At 40.2% G+C, this 25,530-nt stretch overlaps 1 protein-coding gene across 1 annotated transcript in view; it reads right to left on the reverse strand.

Annotated features, from left to right (window-relative positions):
• Window positions 1-15,971: 15,971 nt before the first annotated feature.
• syap1 (synapse associated protein 1) overlaps window positions 15,972-25,530 on the reverse strand; it is a 37,056-nt gene continuing 27,497 nt past the window's right edge. The window contains exons 7-9 of the mRNA XM_059968012.1: window positions 21,775-21,833; window positions 21,491-21,632; window positions 15,972-18,174 (exon numbers count right to left, since the gene is read on the reverse strand). Of these exons, the coding sequence (XP_059823995.1) occupies window positions 18,038-18,174; window positions 21,491-21,632; window positions 21,775-21,833 (338 nt within the window). The 3' untranslated portion in view covers window positions 15,972-18,037. The remainder of the gene's footprint in view (window positions 18,175-21,490; window positions 21,633-21,774; window positions 21,834-25,530) is intronic.

Below are 25,530 nucleotides of genomic sequence, written 5' to 3' on the forward strand. Positions count from 1 at the left end.
GACCTCTACAAAAAGGACTGATTACACCTGAGCTTGAGGTGGATCAACATCCTTCCGGGTCGATTTGCTAGAGCTGTTGGGAGGATTTGAACTACTTTGACAGGGGAATGGGAACCAGAGTGACAGGCCAGAGGATGGGCAGTTGGTGGCCAAGTAGATGCAATGTACAGAGAGTCTGTGAGGAAGAATAAAGCAGTCTGTGCGATCGGTTGATGCAAGATGTATCAGGGACCAGGATGATGAACTTAGAGCTTGTGTCAGTCTACTGTGCTGTGGCCATTAAGGAGAATGGCTGCTGGATGTTCTGGGGCTCAGATGTTCCAAAAAGGGACAGGGAGGGAGCTAACAAAAGGTGGGGTGGTTGCTAATCAGGGATAATATCACTGCTGCAGAGGGACTGTCAGTGTGTGTGGATTAGAGGACATGTGCTAAAATGAGTGGTTGAACAAACTTGGGTCGCTTTCTCTGGAGTGACAGAGGCTGAGGGGAGATCAGATAGAGGTTTAACGATTACAAGAGGCATGGATAGAGTAGACAGACAGTATCTTTTTCTCAGGGTTGAAATGTCTTATACCAGAGGGCATGCATTTAAGGTGAGAGGGGGTCATTTCAAAGGAGATGTGAAGGGAAGTGTTTTTACAAAGAGAATGGTGGATGTCCGGAATGCGCTGCCTGGGGTGGTGGTAGAGGCAGAAACAATAGGGACCTTTAAGAGATGTTCAGACAGGCACATGAATTTGAGGAAAATGGTAGGATATGAACATTGTATATGCAAAAGAGATTAGTGCGGTTAGCCATTTAACTGGTTCAGTACAACATTGTGGGTCAAAGGGCCTGCTCCTGAGCTGTACTGTACTGCATTCTATGTTGTACGTTTTTGTTGATACTGGGAGGAGGGTCTATAGAATACTCCCAATAGAGTGATTGCTGCTTTCTTACCTCTGCACCCTCTCCAAAGACTCAATATCCTTGCTAGAATGGGGACGACCAGAACTGTCTGCAATATTTCAGATGCAGCCTAACTGGAATTTTATAAAGCTGCAGCATAACTTACTGACTTTTGAATTCAATACTTTGACTAATAAAGGCAAGCATGCCATATTCTTTCTTAACCATTCTAGCCTCTTTCAGGAAGTTATGAACTTGGAAACCAAGATCTCTCTGCTCATCAACGCTGTTAAGAGTCTTGATCTTAATACTGTACTGTCTCTTTACATTTGACCTATGAAGATTTAACTGGGTTAAACAGCATTTAACTGGGTTAAACAGCATCTGCCATTTCTCCGCCCATATCTGCAACTGATATATATCCTGTTGTATTCTTTACCAGTCTTCTACACTATCCACAACACCACTAATCATTGGATCATACTCCTAACCCACTTGTGTATTAATATTTAAGTGACATTTGAGTAACATTGTAAATATATTCTTTGATTAAGTATTCTTGTTCATTTAAGTAATTCACTACAGGTAATATGTAAAAATATGGGAATTGCATAGGTCATGATATGAGTATTTCTCTTAAAAACCAAAGTTAGACTCACATTCAGACTCCTTTGTTTTCCTTTCAATTAATTTTATCTTTTGGAGTTACAAAACTTAACAATGGCCATGAGGTTTCTAAAAGTGAACCCAAGATGCCTACCTACCTGCAGAGGCAGAGCATGACGTTCTAGTTTAAATAAAACACAGCGAGGTGTTCAAGTTTTTAAAAAAGTAGTGTCACAAAAGTCTTCAGAAGGGAATGAGAGAAACGTATGAGTTTAAAAAAGGCACAGAAAACAAAAATTCACAGGTTCGTAAACAGTGAGTACCGGGTGATAATAATAAAGAAAAGAGCAGAAATGACTGGCTACATTGGAAAGGTTGACACATTTAATTACAAAACAGATAAGCAAATTTTATGTACTGAATGGATTGAGCAATATTTTAAAACAAATGGAATTGTCAATGAGAAACAAGAGCTAATTTTGCTGAGTGCACTGGATTAAAAGGCATACAGTTTGCTCTGAGGTTTAACTGCCCGAACCAAACCAGTTGAAATTAGATTTGCTGATATGAAAGTAATGCAGAAACATTTAGATCCAAAGCCATTATTGATTGAGGATTGCTTTAGGTTTTGTAAGCAAAATCAAAAGTATTCAGCTTATGTGGCTGAATTGAAGAAGTTGTCTGAGTATTGTCAGTTCAGTGATAGGCTAAATGATGCACTGAGAGATGGTATAGTTTGTGGAATCTTACTGGAAAGCATTCAAAAAATGGTTCCTAACTGAGGCACATTTAAATGAGCAGTTGATGTTGCTGTATCAATGGAAGTACAAATTCCTCCACCAGAGAGGAGGAATTAAGATAGCACCAGAGGGCAACTTCTTTGAGCTCATCTGCAAAACAACTTAAATTCTTCTCTTTAATGTCTCTTTTATCATTTCTAGGTGGCTAAGGTCGTGTCAGAGTCCATGATCTCTCAAACTGTGGTTCTATACTTTGGAGCTTACCAACCAGCCATTTTTCAATACCCCCAGGAGTGGCTTGGAAGAAGTGTGCCCTTGGGGCCTTTGGGGTGCTGCCTCAGGTGGCCCCTGTGGACAACTTGATTCCTTGCTGGTGTTGCCAACTGAAATGTCGTGGAGGTCACAACATCGGGACAGCGAATGTGGCTGTCGGATGCTTCACACTCGAGCGATTATGCTTGCTCTCTCCCCGTATCTATGGGAGTGGGGAGGGACAGTTTGCTGGTTCTCATGTCGGGTGAGCTGGAATAACTGTTGCTTTGGATTGTAATGTCGAAGCAGAAATCTGTTGGTTTCCCTTTCGCCGTGGAAAGGATGACACCTCTGTTTCCTGTTAGTGAGAAAGAGAGCCTGTGGCATGTCAAAATGCTGCATTATTAGCTATAGCTTTTAGCTGGACTACAGATCACGGGCCCTCTGGGGCCTTGCTGTTGCTTGCTTGGTGAGTGTTAGGGTGCTGGTGCTTCCTGCTAGAATGTGGGGAGGGGGTTGATGCTTTGCTGCTGCTGCCTATGTATGGAAGGGGTTTGGGGGCCTTTGGGGTTCTGTCATCCATTCTTTGGTGTTTTCTTCTGTTTTATGGGTGTCTGTGAAGAGTAAGAATTTCAGGTTGTATGCTGTATGTATTCTCTGATATTAAATGGAAACGTTGAACCGTTGAATTGAATTTTCAGTTAGAAATGAAAGCGAGTGTGAACAAAATTGTGATATTTAAACAGAAGCTGGCCAAATTGTGGCAGGAGCTCACATACACTAGATCAATGCAGACTTGGAGAGAAACTTTGCAGAAAATGCAACAAAGTAGGACATATACAAAGGGCATGCTGGGCAGACAGAAATAAATGGACTGCACAGGGAAGGGGAAAAAAATTAAAAGTCAAGTTGCAATTTCTAAAAGAGCACTAATTTACATGCTGATGATGAAAAATCTGATAATGATGAGAGAGATACAGAACTGGGTAACCTTGAGATTAACAATGTGAAACTTAATATTAGACAATCAATAAGGCTTACACCAGAAGTGAATGACAAACTAATTAAAATGGAATTGGACACTGGCTTGGCTGTGTCAGTTATTCCACAAAATGAGTTTGAATGGCATTTCAGAGATACTAAACTGAAGCCTGCGGATATCCAACTAAGAAGTTGTACTGGAGAACAGATAATTCCTGTGGGAATGACATTTGTAACAGTGCAATACAACAACCACCAAGCAACATTGGGCTTGTATGTGGTAAAAACAGGAGGGCCAGCATTGTTGTGACCTGAGTGGCTGAGACAACTACAACTTGATTGACAAACCATCCACCATTTGCATACAACATCCCTGCAATAATCAACTGAAAGTGAATTAAGAAAGGTATTGGATGATGCCACAACTGTCTCCATGCTGTACACCATTTACCATTGACCAACAGAGGGCAAACAGGTGTTGATGTCAACCTCTGAGCCTCTGGTTGGAAAGCATATTGGACCAAGGAAGGACCATGCTATTCAGAGGAATTGTGAAAGTGACGAAAACAGTGGTTCGACTATAATAGTTTTCGTAGGTAACATATCTGAGAAAGCTTCGATATGTTAATCAGGCAGTTACTTACAAAGTGTGGCTTGGTATTAAGCTGGAAGAGATTCCAGGAGCTTCAGGAAAGCTGCAAACATTCGTCTTTTGTGAGTATAAAGAACCAGAATCTATTCTCAGTGTACTGAGGTTATTGCATGAACTTTGTGGGTGAAAAAAGCTGCTTGTTGAAGTAAATGCAAAGACCAGTTGGATGAATGGAAGGCCAAATTCAGAGGATTCATTGGGTGATGTTATGGATGAGGAAACCAAGAGGGATCAAATCGTAAAAGGAGCAATAGAAGGGTTGGTAAGAGAATACTCCCGTGAACTAAATGCACCTTCTCAAGAAGCACAAACTAGAAAGGCCAGAAAAAGACCAGAAAGCAAAAGCGAGAGAAAGAAATTGTGACCAGTAGAGAAGCAAGGATTGAAGTGGATCCCGAGAAAAATGCTGAGAAAAGGAAGAGAAAGGTGCCCAGAGCTGTCAGAACCACTTCCTTCAGTCTCAGAGTCAACTCCTACAACCAACATGGAGGATGCTCCGGAACCTAAGGTAGTTTCACAGTCACAAGACTCACCTGCCAAACAAAGTGATCCCCTGTGTCAGGAAATACATTATCCCACAAGAATAGGAAAGCTTTCACAATGATTAAGTCTTTAGCCCCGAATGGGCCAATTTAAAATTTACCATGCTGTCCGTATATCATATAGTAGTTGAGATGCATTCTATATTGAGTTGTAGTTTATTGCTAAGCAGGGAGGAGTGTTGTGTGTTCAATATTCAAGTAATATTTGAGTAATATTGTAAATATATTGCTTGATTAAGCTTCCTTGTTCATTTAAATAATTCACTACAAGTTATATGTAAAAATACGTGAAGCCTTGCTTAAAATAAAAACCAAAGTCAGACACATTTCAGGCTTCTTTGTTTTCCTTTCACTTAATTTTATGTCTTGTACGTAACATCACCCACCTACATTTTCATCCAGGTCATTTATATACACCATAAACAGCAGAGGTCCCAGTACAGATCCCCACGGAACATTATGAACTACAGACCTCCAGCTAGAATAAGTCCCTTCAACCACTACCCTGGTATGGGCAGGCCAGTTCTGAATCCTAACTGTGAATGCACCATGTATCCCATGCATCTAGATCTTCTGGATGAGCCTCCCATGAGGAACCTTGTCAAATGGTTTACTAAAATCCATTTAGACAACATCCACAGCTCTACCTTCATCAGTCACCCCCGACATCTTAATTGCCTTGTGTAAACACTCAAGTTATTCAGACATAACTTGTCCTGCACAAAGCCATGCTGACTCTCTCTAATTAGGCCATGGTTTTCCAAATGCTCCTAAATCCTATTTCTAAGAAATTTCTCCAATAATTTCCCTACCACTGACCTGAGACCCATTAGCCTATAGTTTCCAGGATGATCCCTGGTTTCCTTCTTGAAAAATAGAACAATAGGAGCTATTCACCAATCTTCCTGGACCTCACCTCTGGCTAGAAAGGATACAAAGATATTAGTCAAAGCCCCAGAAATCTCATCTCTTGCCACTCTCAATAAACTGGGGTATATGCCACCAGGTCCTGAGGACTTACTTACCTTAATGCCCTTTAAAAGGCCCAACACTTCCTCCTTTCCTGGTTCAGATGGGGATTCTGGTTTAAGATGACACTGGTGAACTCAGCAACTACTCTCCGATGGCCAATGAAACAAAGAAAGTAACTAAATACTTAGATAATCACGCTTTTTTCTGGAAAACAATGTCTGCAAACAATAGCCTGTAACTTTGCTCTGAACAAGGTGTAGCTGCTGGAAAGTTCCAAGGTTTGATTGGTTTAAGTGCCAGGCCGAATTGGAAAGGTTGGGTAAGGCCGAATTGAGGCAGCAGGATCCAAGACCCAGAGTATATCGAAACAGCAGGACCCGATGTTTGGATGACAATTTAAGTGCCAGGCCAGATTGAAAAGGTCAGAATGTTGGGGCTTTAGGCTAGGGACATGCTGGTTCAGCTTGCTGCTCTGCGACATTTACTCAGCTCTGCACTGAACTGAAGGTCTGTGGCTTTGTGTCTGTGGATGCAGTTTCTTTCGTGGACTTCAGTTCTGAATGCTATTTGCTTGCTTTTATTGTTTGCACCATTTGTGCTTTTCTCTCTCTCTGCACATTGGGTGTTTAATGGTCTTTTTTTAAAAAATGGGTTCTTTTTGGTTTCTTTGTTTTGTGGCTGCCTGTAAGGAGATGAGTCTCAAGGTTGTATAATGCATAAATACTTTGATAATAAATGTACTTTGAACTTTGAAATGCCAAGCTTATCAATACAGTTAGCACTGATATCCCTGTCCTCCACGTCCTTCTCCTTGGGAAATACTGGTGTAATGTTCTTATTTAGGATCTCACCCACATCTTCCACATCCAAGCAAATAACTCCCCCCACCCCCACCCACTTTATCCTCAAGTGTCCTACAACTCCTCTCTGGTTTTTACACCTTTCCTTAATCTGCCTGCATATCTGACCCTCCGTGTCCTGGAGGCTATGGGGGTGGGGGAGGGGTTCTGTCGTACGATCCCATCAGAGGGATTGTAGCCTTACTTTCTTCCCCTATTTTTGAGTTCTACCCATATAGACTCAGTGCAACTGTGATATTGTCCCTGAGTAATAGTGCATCTCCCCCACTCTTTTACTTCCCTCCCTAACTTTACTAAAACATCAAAACCCTGGGATATTAAGCACTCATTCCTGTCCCTCGCTCAAACAAGTCTCCATAATGGCCACAGCATCACATTTCCATGTACTGATGCATGCTCTAAGTTCATCACTATGTTGTTGTAGTTAATGGGTTAATGCTATGCCACTCCCACACAAGAGGAGTTTGCATACTATACAAGCAGAGTTATCAAAAAAGTGTGGTTAAAGATCCCGCAAGGCAGGCATCTGGGTGTCTCTCTACACTCTTCCTCAATATCGAACACAATATGGTGTCAGAGTTATTGATTGTTGACAAATTCAGGCTACAGATCCCCAAAAGGAAAGAATTTAGAGTAAGACTGTTCTTGTATGAATACATCTATGGAAAATATCCAAAGCCTTATCAACCTAAACTGCTAGTTCCTAACTGCATGCACTGAGGATGAGCTGAGACCTGGTAAGGGTTGCTAGGCAATGTCTTTGAGCTGCACCCAAAAGTGGATACATAGTAATAAGCTGTGGGCCACTAGCCTGGGGAAGTGCACAGAGACACAGACTCAGCAGAGAAGTCAGTCAAGCTCTCTGAGAGAGAAAAGATAACTTTTGTAGTCCAAATTAATAAAATGATAAATAAACAAGCAGGAAAATGCTGCAAATGCCTGTGGTACCTACATCTACTTACCTAATAAAGCTCCCCAAGACACGATGTCTCTAAGCCAGGGGACGTTGAAAGATGACTCAGACACTTTGAGAGATTTAGGGTTGCAGGTGATCCACTCAAGTTTCAGAAGAGCATCAAGTAAGCACACTGATATTCTGCATGAGTGACAAAGCTGATGACATCATGGGTAGATTAAAACTGACAGAAGCTCAGCCAAAGGAGTTCAGTTCAGTTCAGTTTCAGTTTATTGTCATTTAGAAACCACAAATGCAATGCAGTTAAAAAATGAGACAACGTTCCTCCAGAATGATATCACAAAAGCACACGAAAAAACAGACTACACCAGAAAATCCATATAATGTTTGATAATCCCCAAATCCAGAGTCCGGAAAGGCTGCTGCGTATTAATATTGCGCTACCATCTCAGCACACTCCCTGGAAAGGAGCTCCAAATCCACTAGACAAAACAAAACTACCCAGACACATTAAGTCAGGAGACCAACTCTACCACCCAACAAACCAAAAACTAAAGCTAGACCTACACAAAACCACAGTTACATATAGTTATAGTTGACATATAGTTACAACAGTGCAGGCAATACCATAATTGATAAAAAAAACAGACCATGGGCACAGTAAAAATAGTCCAAAAATGTTAAAAGACTATAAGTTCGAAAGAAACCACCACACAGTTTCCACAAGTCCTCAGGGTCCCAATAGACTCATCATCCCACGCAAGCGGCAGAAGGGAGTACCCCGCTATGGACTTCTAAGGCGCCGCCAGACTCAGCCTTGCAGATGCACCACACAGTGAAAGTGCCTCGACCGCAGCGGACTCCAAGTCCGTGGAACATCCGAGCCTCCGACCATCCCCTCCAGCACAGCCTCTCCGAGCACCATCCTCTGCCGAGCACACTATAACGCCCCCGCCAATGGCCACTGGCAACGCGACCCCGAAGACTGGGGGCCTGTTCTTCTCAGCAGAGACCCGGACCTCACAACAGCAGCAGCAATGAAGAAGGCCTTCCTGGAGATTTCCATATGTTCCTCTGTGCTCCCATGTCCGTTTTTCATCAGATTAGGATTGTGCACTGCACCCGGCTTAACAAATAACAGATATCAACTCCAGAGAGGCCGCTGCAAACTGTGCCGTCGCCATCTTGCTTCCTTGAAAACAGTGCTGGCTAAATTCAAAGAATATTTCACAGGAAAGCAAAATGTGATATATCAGAGGAAACAAGGTGCAGACAGAAAGACTACAAAAGAGGTGACAGTAGGGTTCAGCTTAATAAAAATATAAGTAAAACAAAGAACAGGTAAAATGCCCAAATGCTTGAGGTGCAGCAAGTCTCTTTTCTACATCAAAGAGGTCTGTCCAACAAAAGAGATGAAATGCCACCAATCCAATAGAGTTGGCCATTATAAAAGTGAGTGTCACTCAAAACCAGTCCTTCAGAAGGTCAAAGAAGACCATGGTTCAGATAAAGAGAGAGTTTTCCTTGGGGCTCTAGATTCAAATAGTCAAGGCTGGTTTACTATGGTCCAGTTGCAAAGTGAGGCAGTGACGTTCAAAGTGGACACTGGGGGAGATGTCATAGCCATCCCCAAATGTCTGTTCACAAAACTGGTAACCCAACAAAGAAAGTGGTCACAGGGCTAGGGAAATGTAAGCTCAGTGTGAAAGAAATATTTACTACTTCTATCCGTAAAAATGAGAAGCAGTTAAAAGAAGATGTCTATGTTGTTCAGAATCTCTTCTCGCTAGTACTGTGACAACATGCCATTGAGAAGCTGAAACACATTGCAAGGTTAGATTCACTAAACAATGTTCAGTTGCAGAAGTACTCAAAGTTGTTCACAGGTACTGAAAGAAAATCACCTTATCCAGCTGAGGCCAGGAACGACACACAACTTTCTGACCACATCAAGGTGTGTACCAGTTCCACTAATGATCAAAATTAAAGCTGAACTTGAGAGAGTGGCAATGCTTTGATATCATAACAAGAGTGAAAGGACCTTCTGACTGGTGTGCAGGCACTGTTCCTTTTCCCAAGCCAGATGGCATATTGATGATCTTGTTGATCTAACAAAATTGAATAATGCAGTGAGGCAGAAGAAGTTTTTTCGTCCCTCTGTTGAGCACACATTGGGTATGCTGAGTGGAGCAAAATTCTTCACCAAACTAGATGCAAACTCGGGGTTCTGGCAGATCCTTTCAGCTCCTGAGTCACAGAAACTCACAACCTTTATCACACCATATGGACGTTGTGCCTTTGGGAGACTCTCTTTTGGTATCTCATCAGCCCCTGAACTCATTCAGATGAGGATGAACCAAATTTTGGAGCAATAGGCTGCTACATGGGCAATATAGTCATCTTCAGAGGCTCAAGTGAGAAACATGACAAAAGAGAGGAAGCACCTTGGAGAAACTGAAACAGGCTGGAATCATCCTCAACAAAAATAAATGCAAGTTTACAGAGTTGGATGTGAAGTTCTTAGACCACCAACTGTCCCCAGAGGCAGTGCAGCCAGATTCAGCAAACTGGCAGAAGTTTAGAACATAGAAAAACCTACGAATGTATCAGAGATCCACATTTTCCTTGGCATGGTAAACCAGCTGGGAAAGTTCATTGCTGATTTGACATTAAAAAAAACAAGACCTTCTCTCTCAACCAAATGTTTGGACCTGGGATGAACTACAGGAGAAATCATTCTAATCTCTCAAAGCAAAGCTTACCTCTCTGCCAACATTGGCATTCTGTAATCTGAACAAAGCAACCAAGGTCTCAGCAGTCACCTCTTCCTTTGGCCTAGTGGAGTGCTCATCTAATGCTACAGTGGTGTGTGGAAACCAATGGCATTGTGTCTAGGGCACTGACTCCTACTGAAAAGTGTTATGCCCAGATTGGAAAGGAGACACGGGCTCTCATGTGGGCTTGTGAACGCTTCGGCTGCTGTTTGATAGGCACTAAATTTCTACTTTAAACAAAGCACAAGCCACTTGTCAGCCTCCTCAGCTCGAAGTACTTGGATGACTTACTTTCATGTCTGCAAATGTTTAGAATAAGGCTTATGTGATACTGTTATAACATTGAATATGTCTCCAGCAAATCTTTCACAACATCAGACACTCTGTCGGTGAAGGAAACTGACTCCACGCTCATCAAAGATGGCAACATCTACTTAGCTCAGCTACGTGAAAGCTTTCCTGCATCACAGAGTAAACTGGATGAAATTTGCATTGAGTTGAAAAAGAACCAAATCTGCTGCAAGGTCATGCAATGCAGTGAACGTGGTCAGCTGATCCAAAAGGAACTCATGAAATCAGACCTTACTGGCTGGAAAGAGACACACTCACCATTCTTCACTGTTTGTTGCTAAAGGGCTCCAGACCTGTCATTCCTGCTTCTATTCATGCCAAAAGCATCAGTTAAATCCACCAATGACATCAGGGCAACAAAAAATGTCACCTAACCGTAAGGCAATCACTATGGTGACCTGCAGCTCAGAGATTATGTAAAGCAAAGTGAAGCATGCAGAAAGCCGCACTAAAATCATACTGAATTCTCCGTCCCACAGAATTCCCAGCCTTTCCATAGCAAATTGCAGCCACAGACATTTACGACCTGAAAAGAGATAGTGGAGATTACCACTCATGGTATATTGAGGTGTCTAAGTATCCTCTACTTCCTCAGCAGCAGTTATACAGCACCTAAAAGCTGTATTCGCTCACCATGGAATACCAGAGACTCTTGTGTCAGACAACAGTCCATAATTCAGCTGCTTAGAATTCAAAGTCTTTGCCAGGGACTATGAGTTCAAACGCCAGAAAAGCAGTCCACAGTACCCACAGGCCAATGAAAAAGCTGAAAGGGTAGTTAAGAGTCTCCTACTGAAGGCAAAAGACCCCGACAAAACTCTGCCAGCTCATTGTTCCACGCCTCTTGTGAATGGCTGCAGTCCATCAGAGCTGAGATTAGGCTGGAGACAGAGAACAAGCCTACCTGTTATTCCTTCCCCTTCTCCCACCTCAACTACTGGACTTAGACAAAGTGAGAAATTGTGAGACAACACAGTGTGAGAAAATGAAGATCATCATGATCTCAGACACAGAGCAAAATCTTTGTTGCCACTCAGAAGCGGTGAAGCTGTCTGGGTTTCAGACCAATTAACCAAAGGAACAATAATCTGGCAGCATGCAGCATGATCATTTGTGATCAGAACATCACAAGGTGAAATCAGGCAGAACAGGCATCCCCTCATGCGCCTTCAAAGTACACCACATCCTGGTCACTATTCAGTACCCGGTATATAACCCTTGCAGTTTCTTAAGCCTACTCACAAGGATTCTACACCTTCTGATCATGTGTCACTTCTCTCTAAGGATATGATTTCATTTTTTACCAATGGAGCTACCCCACCCCCTTTACCCACCTGCCTGACTTATTGTTGGAATGTGTATCCTTGTACATTAGGTTCCTTGCTTCTTTAACGACAACTCTGTAAAGCCCACAATGCCATGCCTCTCAATTTCTAAGTGCATGACTAGATCATTATGTATACTGCATGCATTCATATGTAACACCTTCAGTCATGTATTCACCATTGCTCTTTTCAATTTTGTCTCCATGTTCCCTGAAGTTACATTATTATCCTTCTAAACTTTGTCATATTTTTCATTCTGAAGAGTTCAATAACCACTCCTGCACTCTCCCTCCCTTTTACTTTATCCTCACTTTTCCCAGCTGTTGAACCTACTCCCTACTATTTAGTTTACAGCCTTATCTACAGCCCCAGTAATGTGATTTGCCATGACCTCGGTCTCAGCAAAGTTCATGTGGAGCCTGTCCCATCATAACAGCTCCCTCTTTTCTCAATACTAGTGTCAATGTCCCATGAACACAAACACACTTCTCTCACACTACTCTTTGAGACAGGCATTTAATTCTGATCTAATTAATCCTGTGCCATTCTTGACGAGGTTGACTGTTTCCATGATGGATTTCTGTACAGGTGAACGTGTCAGCAGGCATTTTTGGATAGCTAGCACCTCCTTGTGGATGTTGTGGCAGTTGAAGGTACTGTGGATTTAACATGTCCCAACTCCATTGTGTTGGCCTGCCCTAGCAAGACATGTGTGCTAATAGTGACATATTTGACCAGTTAACATTATACAACATTAAATTATTCAGAACTACAAATATAGCCACAACTAAGGTCCTGGTTGCCAGTGACATGCAAAGCAGGAAATCCTCCCCCATCTATACTAGATCCACAGCTGAAGACCCCAAGATTTGGATTGTTGGCAGATTAATTCACTTTCACGACATAATAATGATCTTTGTGTATTCTTCCATTCCAGTGTTTATTTTCTCCTCTTCTGCATTGAAACATGTTACTCATGTTTCAATGAGTACCTGGTCAAAGAACACTGAGGCTGTCTACAAGAATGGTCAGAGCCGTCTCTATTTCCTGAGGAGACTGAGGTCCTTTAACATCTGCCAGACGATGCTGAGAATGTTCTACGAGGCTGTGGTGGCCAGTGCTATCATGTTTGCTGTTGTGTGCTGGGGCAGCAGGCTGAGGGTAGCAGACACCAACAGAATCAACAAACTCATTCGTAATGTAACTCAGTTTGGTCATCATGGACCAAATGGGCCAAAGGACCTGTTTCTCTGCTGTATAACTCAAAGTGCTGAAAATAATCAATTGTCAGGCATCTGTGGAGAGCATTCTAAATAGTTGCATCGCCGTCTGGTATGGAGGGGCCACCACACAGGTTGGAAAAAAGCTGCCGGAAGTTGCAAACTCAGCTAGCTCCATCATGGGCACTAGCCTCCCCAGCAAAATGGACACCTTCAAAAGGTGATGTCACAAAAACGCGGCATCCATCATTAAGGACCCCCATTATCCAGGACATGTCCTCTTCTCATTACTACTGTCAAGGGGAAGATACAGGAGCTTGAAGAGACACAGTTGATGTTTTAGGAACAGCTTCTTCCCACCCACCATCAGGTTTTTGAATGGACAGTGAACCCATTAACATCCCACTATTGATTCCTCTTTTTGCATTACTTATTTAATTTTTTAATATATCAATGCTTCCATTGTAATTTAAGAATTTTCAAATTATGTATTGCAATGTATTACTGCTGCAAAACAACAAATTTCATGATATATGCCAGTGATAATATACCTGATTCTGATTGTGATTTCATGTTTCAGATTGGAAACCATTTGTCAGAACTGATGCATTTAATTTAGTGAGTTTGGATATGTGATAAATGGCGCTTAGAATAGTGACAGACAACAAAGAGGATTGGCAAGCCTGCAGAGAAGTAGCAGACACACTTCAATGTAGCAAAGCTCTGAAATGTGGTAAACAGTGCTGAGGACAGTAAGGGATTGCCAGTGGGCACAGATCAGCAGGCAAATTGGAGAGAGAATGGTTGGACACAGTTTAATACAGACAGATATGATGTGATAGAATGAGAAGAGATGGTAGGGAATAATTAGTGTTGTTCAAAAATGCATGAACAGTGGGAACTCTGAACAAATGGAGCAATTTCATCAGTCAACACACAAAAAATGCTGGAGGAACTCCACAGGCTAGGCAGCATCTAGGAAAAGACAGTCAACGTTTTGGGCCGTAAGTCCTACCAAAGGGTCTGAAACGTAGACTTAACTTTTCACCTAGATGCTGTCTGACCTGCTGAGTTCCTCCAGCATTTTGTGTGTGTTGCTTGGATTTCCAGTATCTGCAGATTTTCTTTTTGGAATTTCATCAGCCAGTTCATTTAACATCTATGTTGGCAAAATATTAGGGTCAATAATAAAGTAATATTTTACAGAAAATTGTTATGTGAATCAAGCATGAAAGGAACATTCTGCTTGACAAATTTTCTAGAGTCTTTGAGGATATGACAAGGAAGGTTGATAGAAGGGAGGTTAAAGATGTGGTATATTTGTATTTCCATTGGGCATTTGACGAAGTGCTAGATTAGCTAGAGCTAGATTGGTGCTTAAGAGCCCAAAGTACTGGAGGAAATGTGTTATCATGGATTGAAGACTATTAATTGTGCTAGAGAGAGCTACAGGCTGGATGAAAGTAATTAGGATCAATTCTTGGCCCTCAATTATATGAGGCAACTGGAGGTGGAAGCAGAGAATAAGGTATCTAAGTCAGCAAATGACATGAAAGTAGATTGGAAGTCATGTTGCAAAGAGGATACAAAGACTCAGAAATAGGACTTTGATTGGTTGAATGACTGGCTTAATTCATTGTGGGCAAGCATGAGGTCCTGCCTTAGGGTAAGAATCAAAAGGCATACCATTGTCTTAATGGAAAGAGATTAAAATTATTATGTTTAAAAAGCACTTAGACAGGTTTATGGATATGAAAAATACAGGCAAATAGAAGTAGACACCTTGATCAGCATGGACTAGCAGCCAAAGGGCCTGTTTCTTTGCTCTGTAATTCTAAGACTCAATGATACCACACTTCTGCACCACCAGTTTGAGTACCACTGTGGCCGAGACTGACCATATCATCCCTCCATTGCAGAGTTTGTACTGTTAATACAAATCTATCATTTCCAAGAAACAGCACCATACATTAACCTCAAATAATTATATGGTTGGCATTGGTTGCAGAAGTGAATAATGCTGTTGCTTGGTGGATAGTTTGTGCAAATGATTGAGATTCACTCATTGTGCAGAATCATCTCTCACACCTTGATCACAGCCTGGCTGATTGCCAATGTACCCTGCCAATTGGCAATGACGTACCAAATAAATCAACGTCAAACAGAACAGCAACATATATCAGAGAAGTTCATAGAGTTATGAGAGGTATAGATATAGTAGATGGTAAGAGTAGCAATTTATTCTTCTGGAAAAAAAAACCCTCTTCCTCTATTCCCCCACTCTGGCCTTTTACCTCTTCTCACCTGCCTATCACTTCTCCCTGGCTCCCCTCCTCTTTCCCTTTCTCTTATGGTCCACTCTTCTCTCCTATCAGATTCCATCTTCTCTAGCCATTTACCTTTCCCACCCTCATGGCTTCACTTATCTATATAATAGAATTATTATTCTAGAACACATTATTCTATATAATAGTGAAAATATTGCTTACATTTACTTTAAAAGAACCATTTTTGGGAAATATTGGATCTGGTTAATTGAGACAAATCAGGACCAATGCATTTTGGCATAATTAAGCGGCTGTCCCAATTAGCTGAAGTTCCAAGGAAATAGTTTAAAAAGATTTTAAAAAGGCAAACTATCATTTAACTAAGTAACATTATGTATTTAAATGAAATACAGAACAAATTAAAACATGACCAAAATTACTACAGTATTATAAAATTATATTAGTTCCTAATGGTTATCTTTGGAGGAATTCACCCAGTTTACAAAATGCTTTTTTGATTGACTTGGGGGTTCCCAACCTGGAGTCCACAGACCCCTCGGTTGATGGTCGGACTCTGTGGCATTAAAGAAGTTCAGAACCCCTACTCAAAATGAACAAATCAGTGCAGACATTTAGTGCAGGTACTGTACTGCCATCATATAATGATTTCAACGATTGCATTTTCCAAATCTTCATTTTTATTACAACATTCAAGATGATCATCAATACCTTCAAATTCTTCACAATTCTTATCTTGAACATCACTTTCATGTTTACTCCAGGCCATTTCTGGCACCTCTGAGCCCGAATGCTTGAAACTGCAGTGAGCAATACAGTTGTGAATTGTCTCACTGCTTATTTCTCGCTATCAAATGTTTAAGATAAGTTTGGATAGATACATGGATGGTAGGGGTGTGAAAAACTATGGTCCCGGTGTAGATCGATGGAAAAAGGCAGATTAAATGGTTTCCGCATGGACTAGATGGGCCAAAGGGCTTGTTTCTGTGCCATACTTCTCTATGACTATCAGTGGCAAAAATCACTGCTTTTTGAACACTAACACATGCAACCAATGCTATTTAAATACTGTTTGCTCTAAGCACCTGTCACGACTAACAGCCAATAAATGCATGTGACTGATGCTAGTTAGAAACTGGCACCAGTCTCCAGTCCCAATTAAACAAAGAGAATCCTAGCTACTTTTTCAATTAGCTTTTGTTCTTTAAGTGTTGTTTCAAATAAGTAGCTGTCCCTATTAACTGATGGCCTGGTTAATTGGAATTCACTGGATTTTAAATGTTATTTGCATATTGATTGACATATTTCAAATATGTTTCTTCATAAGTTTCTTTTATTTTCATGTTTGCATTTTACCCCATTGTAAAGCACTTAGAACCACATCATCTGTATTTGTTATTATTATTATTATTATTATAAAATGTAAGAAATAAAAGAAAACCAATTATTAAGCCTCCACTTAGCTTGGGAGTAAAACTTCGTACAACTTTTAAGTAAATTAAGCTTTTATTAAAGCCTTAAAGTGTTGTGATGAAACTAAAAAAGCATTTTACTGAAACACAAAGGACCTAGTTATTCAATATACAATCCAGGCTGAAAGACAATGCAGATACGATCTCTGAGTGATAACAAGTCATTTACCTACTTTAAATCACTTTAATTCTCTAGTTCATCAGAAAGGTGGGAGCTCAGTGCAGAGAATGGTAATAAATTACTGCTGCAGACTTGATATTCCAATGTTTTAACCATTGAAGGCATAAACCTTGGGAGTAGAGAACTATTAAAATAAGCATAAATGTTTTTAATCATTAACAGCTTTCAGAATCAACATGAATACAGGATTTGACTTATTTCACAAAAATATAAATGCGAAAGCAAAATATAAATATATCTACATTTCCAGCATTTGAAGTCTGGTGACTAATATTTCTTGACAAAATGTAATTGCATATAATTATGCAAATTTCTGCAATGTTTTATGAAGTTTTAAAGTTTATGTCCAAACCCAATTCTCAACAAAATAAAACCCTGAAGGATCAAGGGATTGCTATTTAATCAACATAAGCATTATGGAAATATAGCTGTTTATCAAGTTTTATTCCATAAAAAATGAAAGTCTGTTTCATTTTATTAATTGATATGCAAAACAGTCAATTTTGATTATTTTGGCAATAGTTTGATTTAATTCTGCAAAAAAAAACTTAAGACCAAACAATTGCTTGTAATAAGTACAGTTGAATTAAATCAAGTCCTTAACTAATTTGTTAAGGAAGTTATCTAACTTCTATCATCTAATTGGGACAAAAATAAGAGGCATAATGAAACCTGATGAATACTTAATCTTACTTACTCCAGGCAGATATTTTATATTCAGCTACAGGTTACTATTACACCTGCATGGAATGCATTAAGTGGTATTAATGGTTGGTATAAACACAGAATGCATAAATTTCTGTAATTAGAAATTCAACTTTTCTCGTCTGCCTTGAGAATATAAAAAATTACTCTGGATTATGGAGAATCATACGACAAGTCCCATTTTATAATGATTTCCACAAATTAGTGTTAAAAGTTATCTTCTCAGATGACTTTGTGTGAAGAAAATTCTAGAATTATACCAGTCCTGTCAAGATTTGTGCCAGTGAAAATACTGGAGTGTAGCACTGTCCAAATTCAACCATTAGATTGCAAAAGCTCTTCAATCTCCTTCTCCCAATTTTCATCTGTTTTTCCTGAATCAGCCACCACCTCATAATCTTGAAGTTCCTCTTGAAGTTCCTTCTGCAGTTCCTCTTCCCAGTCAGCAGATGCTATTGGGAAAAATATTTCTGTTACAATGGATATACTTATTAAAAATGCATAATCTGGAACAATGTTTCTCAAATAACCATTCACAGTAACTTTTAGCAGAAGTAACCCATGAAAACAAGAATCACAACACAAACAGAATTGAGAGCAGGAACAGGCCAGCAGACCCCAAAGCCTGCTCAGCACATGACTGATCCAAACATAATCTTGACTCCTAATTCCATATGCTCTGAGCACCTTTTCACCTCTCTGCTCACCAGCAATCTACTACCTCTGCCTTAAAAATGCTCAAAAGCTTTCTTCTGTTGCTCAAAAACTCATGACCTTATGTCAAAAATTTGATTCATTTGTCTTAAATGGGTGATTTTTTTTAAAAAATAGACTTAATTATAAGATTTTCCTTAGTCCCATCACTTGCTATATATTATCAACCAAATGTCTCCTCTGTTTCTTTTAGCTACACCAGTATGTTCTCTCTCAGAACATTCTTGTTTATTTCCCCTTTGATTCCACATCTGATGAAATGCCTCATGGAAATTCAAGTTTAGTTCACCCTTTTATCTGTAGACAATAATGTTTTCAAAAAACTCCAGTAAATTAGAAGAAGGTAGCCCTTAACTCTGAGTGGAGTTATCGGGACGCCGTCGTGATGGCAGTTTTTTAGCAGGCTTTCTTGTTTTTTTACGAGGCCGAGTTGCTAGCTCAATGCTCACCCCAGCACAAATGGAAAGCGTGCAAGGGAGCCGGCTAGATTGAAACACAGGAGCCTTCGCCCTGAAGTCCGGCACTGATGTCACTACATCATCAGCCAGTCCCAATAAATTAGTCAAGTGCGATTTAACTTTTACAAAGCCATGTCCACTTTGTCCAATTACCTTGATTACTTTTTTTTTTAAAAAAGTGCACTATTATATTTAATAATAGCTTCTAAGACTTTTCCCGTTATAGATGTCAAGCAATCTGGCCTAATCTCAGTGGCAGAGCAGCTAAATCAAACTAATCTGTCAAAGGTTAAGAATTGAATATTCTGTTATTCATATCCTATTTACATTATGAGAGCATTGTCCTTTTTAATCTGTGTTCGAAATCGATCAACGAACTGCATATGTAACCCGGAATGGCTGCAAATATTGCTTAGCAAAAAAAGTCAGAATAATATAACAATAACAATTGTGTATATCACAAAACTATTAAACTGTAATTAAAGCTCCATATTAAAGTGGCTTAAAATTAGGTTAATCAAATCTAAAACAGAATGCTTTAAACTGTAAAAGATCTTTTGTTTAAAATCCAACTAATTATTAAAATAAAAAATGAATTACATGATGGTCACAAAGTATAAGAAACCAAGCTTGTGGTTGAACACACTAATGAAAAGGTAATTCCAGATTGGCTGTCATGTAATGAACCAGATTCGCTTAGGGAGCAAGAAAAAGAATATGAAGGTAAGCTACCCAATAATAAAAACGAGGATAGCGAAAGATTTTTCAGATTTTTAGAGAGTAAAAGAGAGGCAAGAATGGACATTGAACCATTGGGAAATGACACAGGAGAGGTAGTGACACAGGAATGAAGAAATGATGGATGAACTGAATAAATATGTTGTGTCAGTCTTCACAGTAAAGACACCAGTCAGAAATTTGAGTTGTTAGGAAGCAGAAATGAGTGTAGTCAATATTACTAAGAAGGTGTTTGAGAAGCTGAAAGATCTAAAATTAAATAAGTCACCTGGAACAGTCTGATTACAACCTAGGGCTCTGAAAGAGAGATAAAGAGATTGTGGAGACATTTCAAGAATCACCAGATTCTGGAAAGCTTCTGGAGGACTGGAAAATTGCAAGGTAAGATGGGAGAGAGGCAGAAGAAAGGGAATTTAGGGCAGTTAGTTTGACTTTAATGGTTGGCAAGATGTTACCGAGTCCGTTATTAAGAAGTACATTTCGGTATTTGGAGGCACACAATGAAACAGACTGAAATCAGCATGGTTTTCTTAAGGGGAAATCTTGCCTGGCAAACTGGTTGGAATTCTCTGAGGAAATAATAGGCAGAACAGCCAAAGGAGAGTTAGTGGTTGTTGATTACTTGGATTTTCAGGTCTTTGACAAGATGCCACATAAGAGGCTGCTAAACAAGAGCCCATGGCATTACAAGAAAGAAATTAGCATGGAAAGAAGTTTTTGGTTGGTTTCTGCTGACTAGTGGTGTCCACGAGGGTGTTAGGAACACTTCAGGTTCTATGTCAATGATTTGGATAATGGAATTGATAGCTTTGTGGTCAAGTTTGCAGATGATACAAAGAAAGGTGGAAGGGCAGGTAGTGTTGAGGAAGCAAGCAGATTGCAGAAAAACTTGAACAAGATTATGAGAATGGGTAAAGGAGAGGCAGGCAGAATACTGTATAGGGAAGAGTATGGTCATGCATGTTGGTAGAAGGAATAAAAGCATAAACTCTTTTCTAAATGAGAAGCAAATTTAGAGAACCAAAGGGACTTAGGAGTCCTCATGCAAGATTTCCTAAAGGTTAACTTGCATGTTGAGTCGGTGGCAAGGAAGGCAAATGCAATGTTAGCATTCCTATCCAGAGGACTAGAATATAAAAACAAGAACATAATACTGAGGCTTTATAAGGTGATTGCCAGAGTATCATGAGTGGTTTTGGGCCCCAAATCTAAGAAAGGATGTGCTGGAATTGGAGACAGTTCAGAGGAAGTTTATGATAGTTATCCCAGGATGCTTGCAGGAGTTTAAAACACTGAAAGGTGGGGGATACAACTGAAACCTATTGGGTATTGAAAGATCTAAATAGAATGGACATGGAGAGGATGTTTCCTATAGTGGGAGAGTCTAGGACCAGAGAGCACAGCCTCAGAATGGAAAGACGTTCCTTTACAACAGTGATGAGGAGGAACTTCTTCAGACAGTGGGTGGTGGCAAATCTGTGGGATTAATTGCCAAATGTGGCAGTGGAGGCCATGTCATTGGATATATTTAAAGTGGGTGGATAGGCTCTTGATTAATAAGGGCATCAAAGGTTACAGGGAGAAAGCAGGAGAACAGAGTTGAGAGGGATAATAAATCATTATTGAATGGCAAAGCAGACACGATGGGATGAATGGCATAATTCTACTCCTATATCTTTTGGTCAAAGACTGGGAAATGCTATTAGAATTGCATCATATACTAGCTGTTTTTTTTTAATCTAACACTGACAATATATTGTACAGACTAGATAAAAAAAACTTATTTCTTCAGTTTTTTGACAAATTATATTGAAATGAAATGTCAAGCTGTAATTGCTATTATATCTGAATAACTCACTTTCTTTTGAATCACCATCCTTCTTATCTAACACCAACTGCTTAATTTCATTCCGTAGATCCTCTTGGTTTAAATTGCATCCATCATATGCATCACTAATAAATTCTGTAGCACCTGGACTTGTAGAAATTTCTTCCTCCTCCTGAAAATAAAATCAAGAAATAACTTTTTCTTGTAGAATTTTATTTCCTGTATAGAAATAGGAACAAATACTACATTACTGCCCAAACAAAACTTATGTACTTAGTGGGGTAATAAGCTATTAACACTGAAATATAAATTACCTCTGGAGATTCTGTCTGAGTTTTGATAGGAAATGGTGGTGTTTTTGACCTTATTGTTTCTGAAAAAGAAAACAATGTTATAAAGTATTTTTTCCTAATAATAAATATAAACAATATAATTGTTTGATAATTTATTGTAAGAGATAAAATATGTTTACTTATTGCACCTTTGCTTGAGGAGGTACATGGGGACTAAGCCTAAAACGAAACGGCATCAAAGTATTGTCAATTTGCCATGCTCGGAAAATTCAGCCAAATTAATAATCTATTTTACAAAATTAATGGCAATTATATTTTATTAATTGTGGCTCAAATTATTTGAAATTCTTGATTGATTTTACTATGTTTTACAAATTTTGAAATAGGGCCATTAGGTATAAATTTGATACTTTAAAATTGACTTTAAACATCATCCCTTTTAAAACAGATAAGGTTGAGGAACTCAGCAGGTCAAGCAGCATCTGTGGGGAGAGGGCTTAGAAAGGGAATAGAGTCATTGCAATACTGCACAGAAGCAAGTCCTTCATCCCATCTAGTCTGTGTCAGCTGGGTTTCCTGGTTAGTCTCATCAACCTTCACCTGGACCATAGTCTTTCACATGTCTCTCATTCACGTACCTATCCAAACATCTCTTAAATGTTATAAGTGAACTGGAATCACCACTTCCGTTGGCAGATCATTCCACATTGGCACCACCTTCTAAGTTGCCCTTAGATTCTCCTTAAACTTATGACCTTTGGTTCTTGTCTCACCCATCAACAGAGAAAAAAGCCTGCATGCATTCATCCTATCTATAACCCTCATAATTTTGTATGCCTCTATAAGATCTCCTCTCATTCTCCTGCACTCCAGAGAATAATGTCCTAACCTATTCAACCAATCCCTGTACTCAAGTCCTCATGTCCCAGCAATATCCATGTAAATATTTTCTGCACTCCTTTGAACTTATTTATATCTTTCCTTAGAATTGCACATACAGTTCGCCCTCCTTATCCGTGAGGGATTGGTTCCTGGACCCCTTGCAGATACCAAAAAAACGCAGATGCTCAAGTCCCTTATTCAACCGTCTAAATGCGGTGGACCTTAGGACCCAGAGGAACCCCAGATCTTATTTAAACTGTCTCAGTGCAGTGGACATTAGGATCTGGCGGCTGAGCTCTGAATCCTCAGTGTTTCTGTTCACGAAAACAATCACGATCATGATTGAAAATAAAGTGGAAATAATAAAGCGATCGGAAAGAGGTGAAACGCTATTGGTCATTGGAAAAGCGTTAGGCTACAGTCGGTCAATGATCGGAACAATTTTAAAGGATAAAGTGAGAAAGGCCCTGCCCCAATGAAAGCTACAATTATTACTAAGCAACACAGTGGTTTAATTATTGGGTTTTGGGGTTTTGGGTTTTTGATTCTCCACATCAACCAGGCACAGAAGGAGAGCGCACTCGGAAGTGGTCTGTCACTGGATCGAACTCGGGAACTTCCTGAGCCCGGCACTGAAACATATGTTCTTAAGTGTTTTATATGCACAGAAAGGTAAAATATATACTATATACTAAGACAAACGTTTGACTAACTGACACTAAAAAATACCGGATGTACCTGTTCCGACTTACATAGTAAAGAGAACTTACAATTTTTTTTCCATCCCGATCAACGGTAACCTATGCACATCCCCCCCCCCGTGACTTTAAATCATCTCTAGATTACTTATAATACCTAATACAATGCAAATGCTATGCAAACTGGTTGTTATACTGCATTGTTTAGGGAATAATGACAAGAAAAAAAAGTCTGTACAAGCTTGAACAACAAGTGCTGGAAGAGCACTTACGGGTTTTCTCGATTCGCAGTTGGTTGAATTTGTGCATGCGGAGCTCGTGGATAAGGAGGGCCGATTGTAATACTCAAAATCTGACCTCACCAATGTCTTATACAATGTCAACATAACATCTCAGCTCCTGTATTCAAGACCCTGTTTAAGAAAGTAATGTGACTTTCAAGGAATTATGGATCTATACTCCCAGGCTCCTTTGTTCTACTCAGTGCTCTACCATTCACAGTGTATGCTCTAACCCGATATACTCCAAAAACCTCACACTTGTCTGCATTAAATTCCATCCGCCAATTTTCAGCCCATTTACAAGCTGCTCCAAACCATATTGCAAGCTTTGATAACTTTCTCACTGTGCACTGTGCCCAAGATCTGGGTGTCATCTACAAATTTACTGTTGCAGTTTACCACATTATCATCTAAATCATTAACATAGATGATAAACAACAGCAAACCTAGCACCAATCCCTGCAGCACACCATATGACTCAGACCTCTAATCAAGAGAGACAACACTCTGGCTTTTCCCACTAAGCCAGCATTAAGTCAACGTTGAGGTTTTGGGTAGAGATTCTGCAGAAAGGCATAGAGCAGTTTTTAGCTCTGCATTCCATCATCTGCAACCTTCTGTGTCTCTCCTTACAAAGGATATCTACTGGGTGAACCCTTGCAAGGTGTCAGGCCCTAATAGTGTAGCTGACAGGATATGAAAACCTGTGCCATCCAACTGGCTGCAATGTTCAGACATCTTTAACCTCTCACTGCTGCAGCCGTAGGTTCTTACCTGCTTCAAAAGGGTATCAATCATACCTCTGCCATGAAGAGCAGGGTGAGCTGTCTCAATGACTATTGCTAGGTAGCACTCAGATCAACTATGATGACGTGCTTTGAGAGGATGGTGATGGCTTGAATTAATTCCTGCCTGAGGAAGGATCTGGACCTGCTGTAATTTGTCTATTACCACAACAGGTCTACAGTAATCTCACTGGCTTTCCACTTTGCCTTGGACCACCCAGACAACAGCAATATTTCGTCGGCTGCTGTTTATTGATTACAACTCTGTGTTGAGCACCATCAACCCCTCAGTACTAAGCAACAAGCTTCAAAACCTGGGACTCTGTACCACCTTCTGCAACAGGATCATCAACTCAAGATGGCGCCATTAATGGACAACTGCATGCAGCTCTGATGTGAATTATCAAATACTCCTGTTCAGCTGAAATCCACACTCACATCCATGGATGCTTCAGTAAGCAGGATCACTTGAAGATGTTAAAAAAAAATCTAACGATAAGTAAAGTCGACAAACCTCGGACAGCAGACTTGGATCACAGGTGCAGTTCCCCTTTAAGAAAGCGGAAGCGGGGACACCATGCCGGTTTACAAGTTAAATTGAAATGCAGAGGCTTTAAACTTCTACTCCCAGCTATCCTGGTGGCAAAACCACAGTCGCTGGAAAATAAAATTGAAGACCTCAGAGCAAGATTGCTGCACCAGAGGGACATCAGAGACTGCTATGTACTATGCTTCACAGAAACATGGCTCATACTAATCATTTCAGATGCAGCGCCGCAGCTCATTGGCTTCACCATTCTTTGCGAAGGCAGGACAGCTCAGTCTCTTAAAAGGCAGTGGACGTAGAGTATGCTTTATAATTAACTCACTGTGGTGCACAGATGTGGCAGTTCTGTTTCAGTCCTGTTGACCCTTCTTGGAACATCTAACAGTCAAATGTCATCCATCTTATCTGTTGAGTGTGTTCTGCCGTCATCCTGGCAGCAGTGTACATTCCACCTCAGACAGGCTCTGGAGGAGCTGAGCAATGTAATCAGTAGACATGAAACTTTGCACCCTGATGCTTTCCTGATCATTGTGGGAGATTTTCATGAGACCAACTTGAAGAAGTCTCTGAACAGCTATCACCAA

This window comes from Hypanus sabinus, chromosome 4 (genome assembly GCF_030144855.1).
Source record: "Hypanus sabinus isolate sHypSab1 chromosome 4, sHypSab1.hap1, whole genome shotgun sequence".
Lineage (NCBI taxonomy): Eukaryota > Metazoa > Chordata > Chondrichthyes > Myliobatiformes > Dasyatidae > Hypanus > Hypanus sabinus.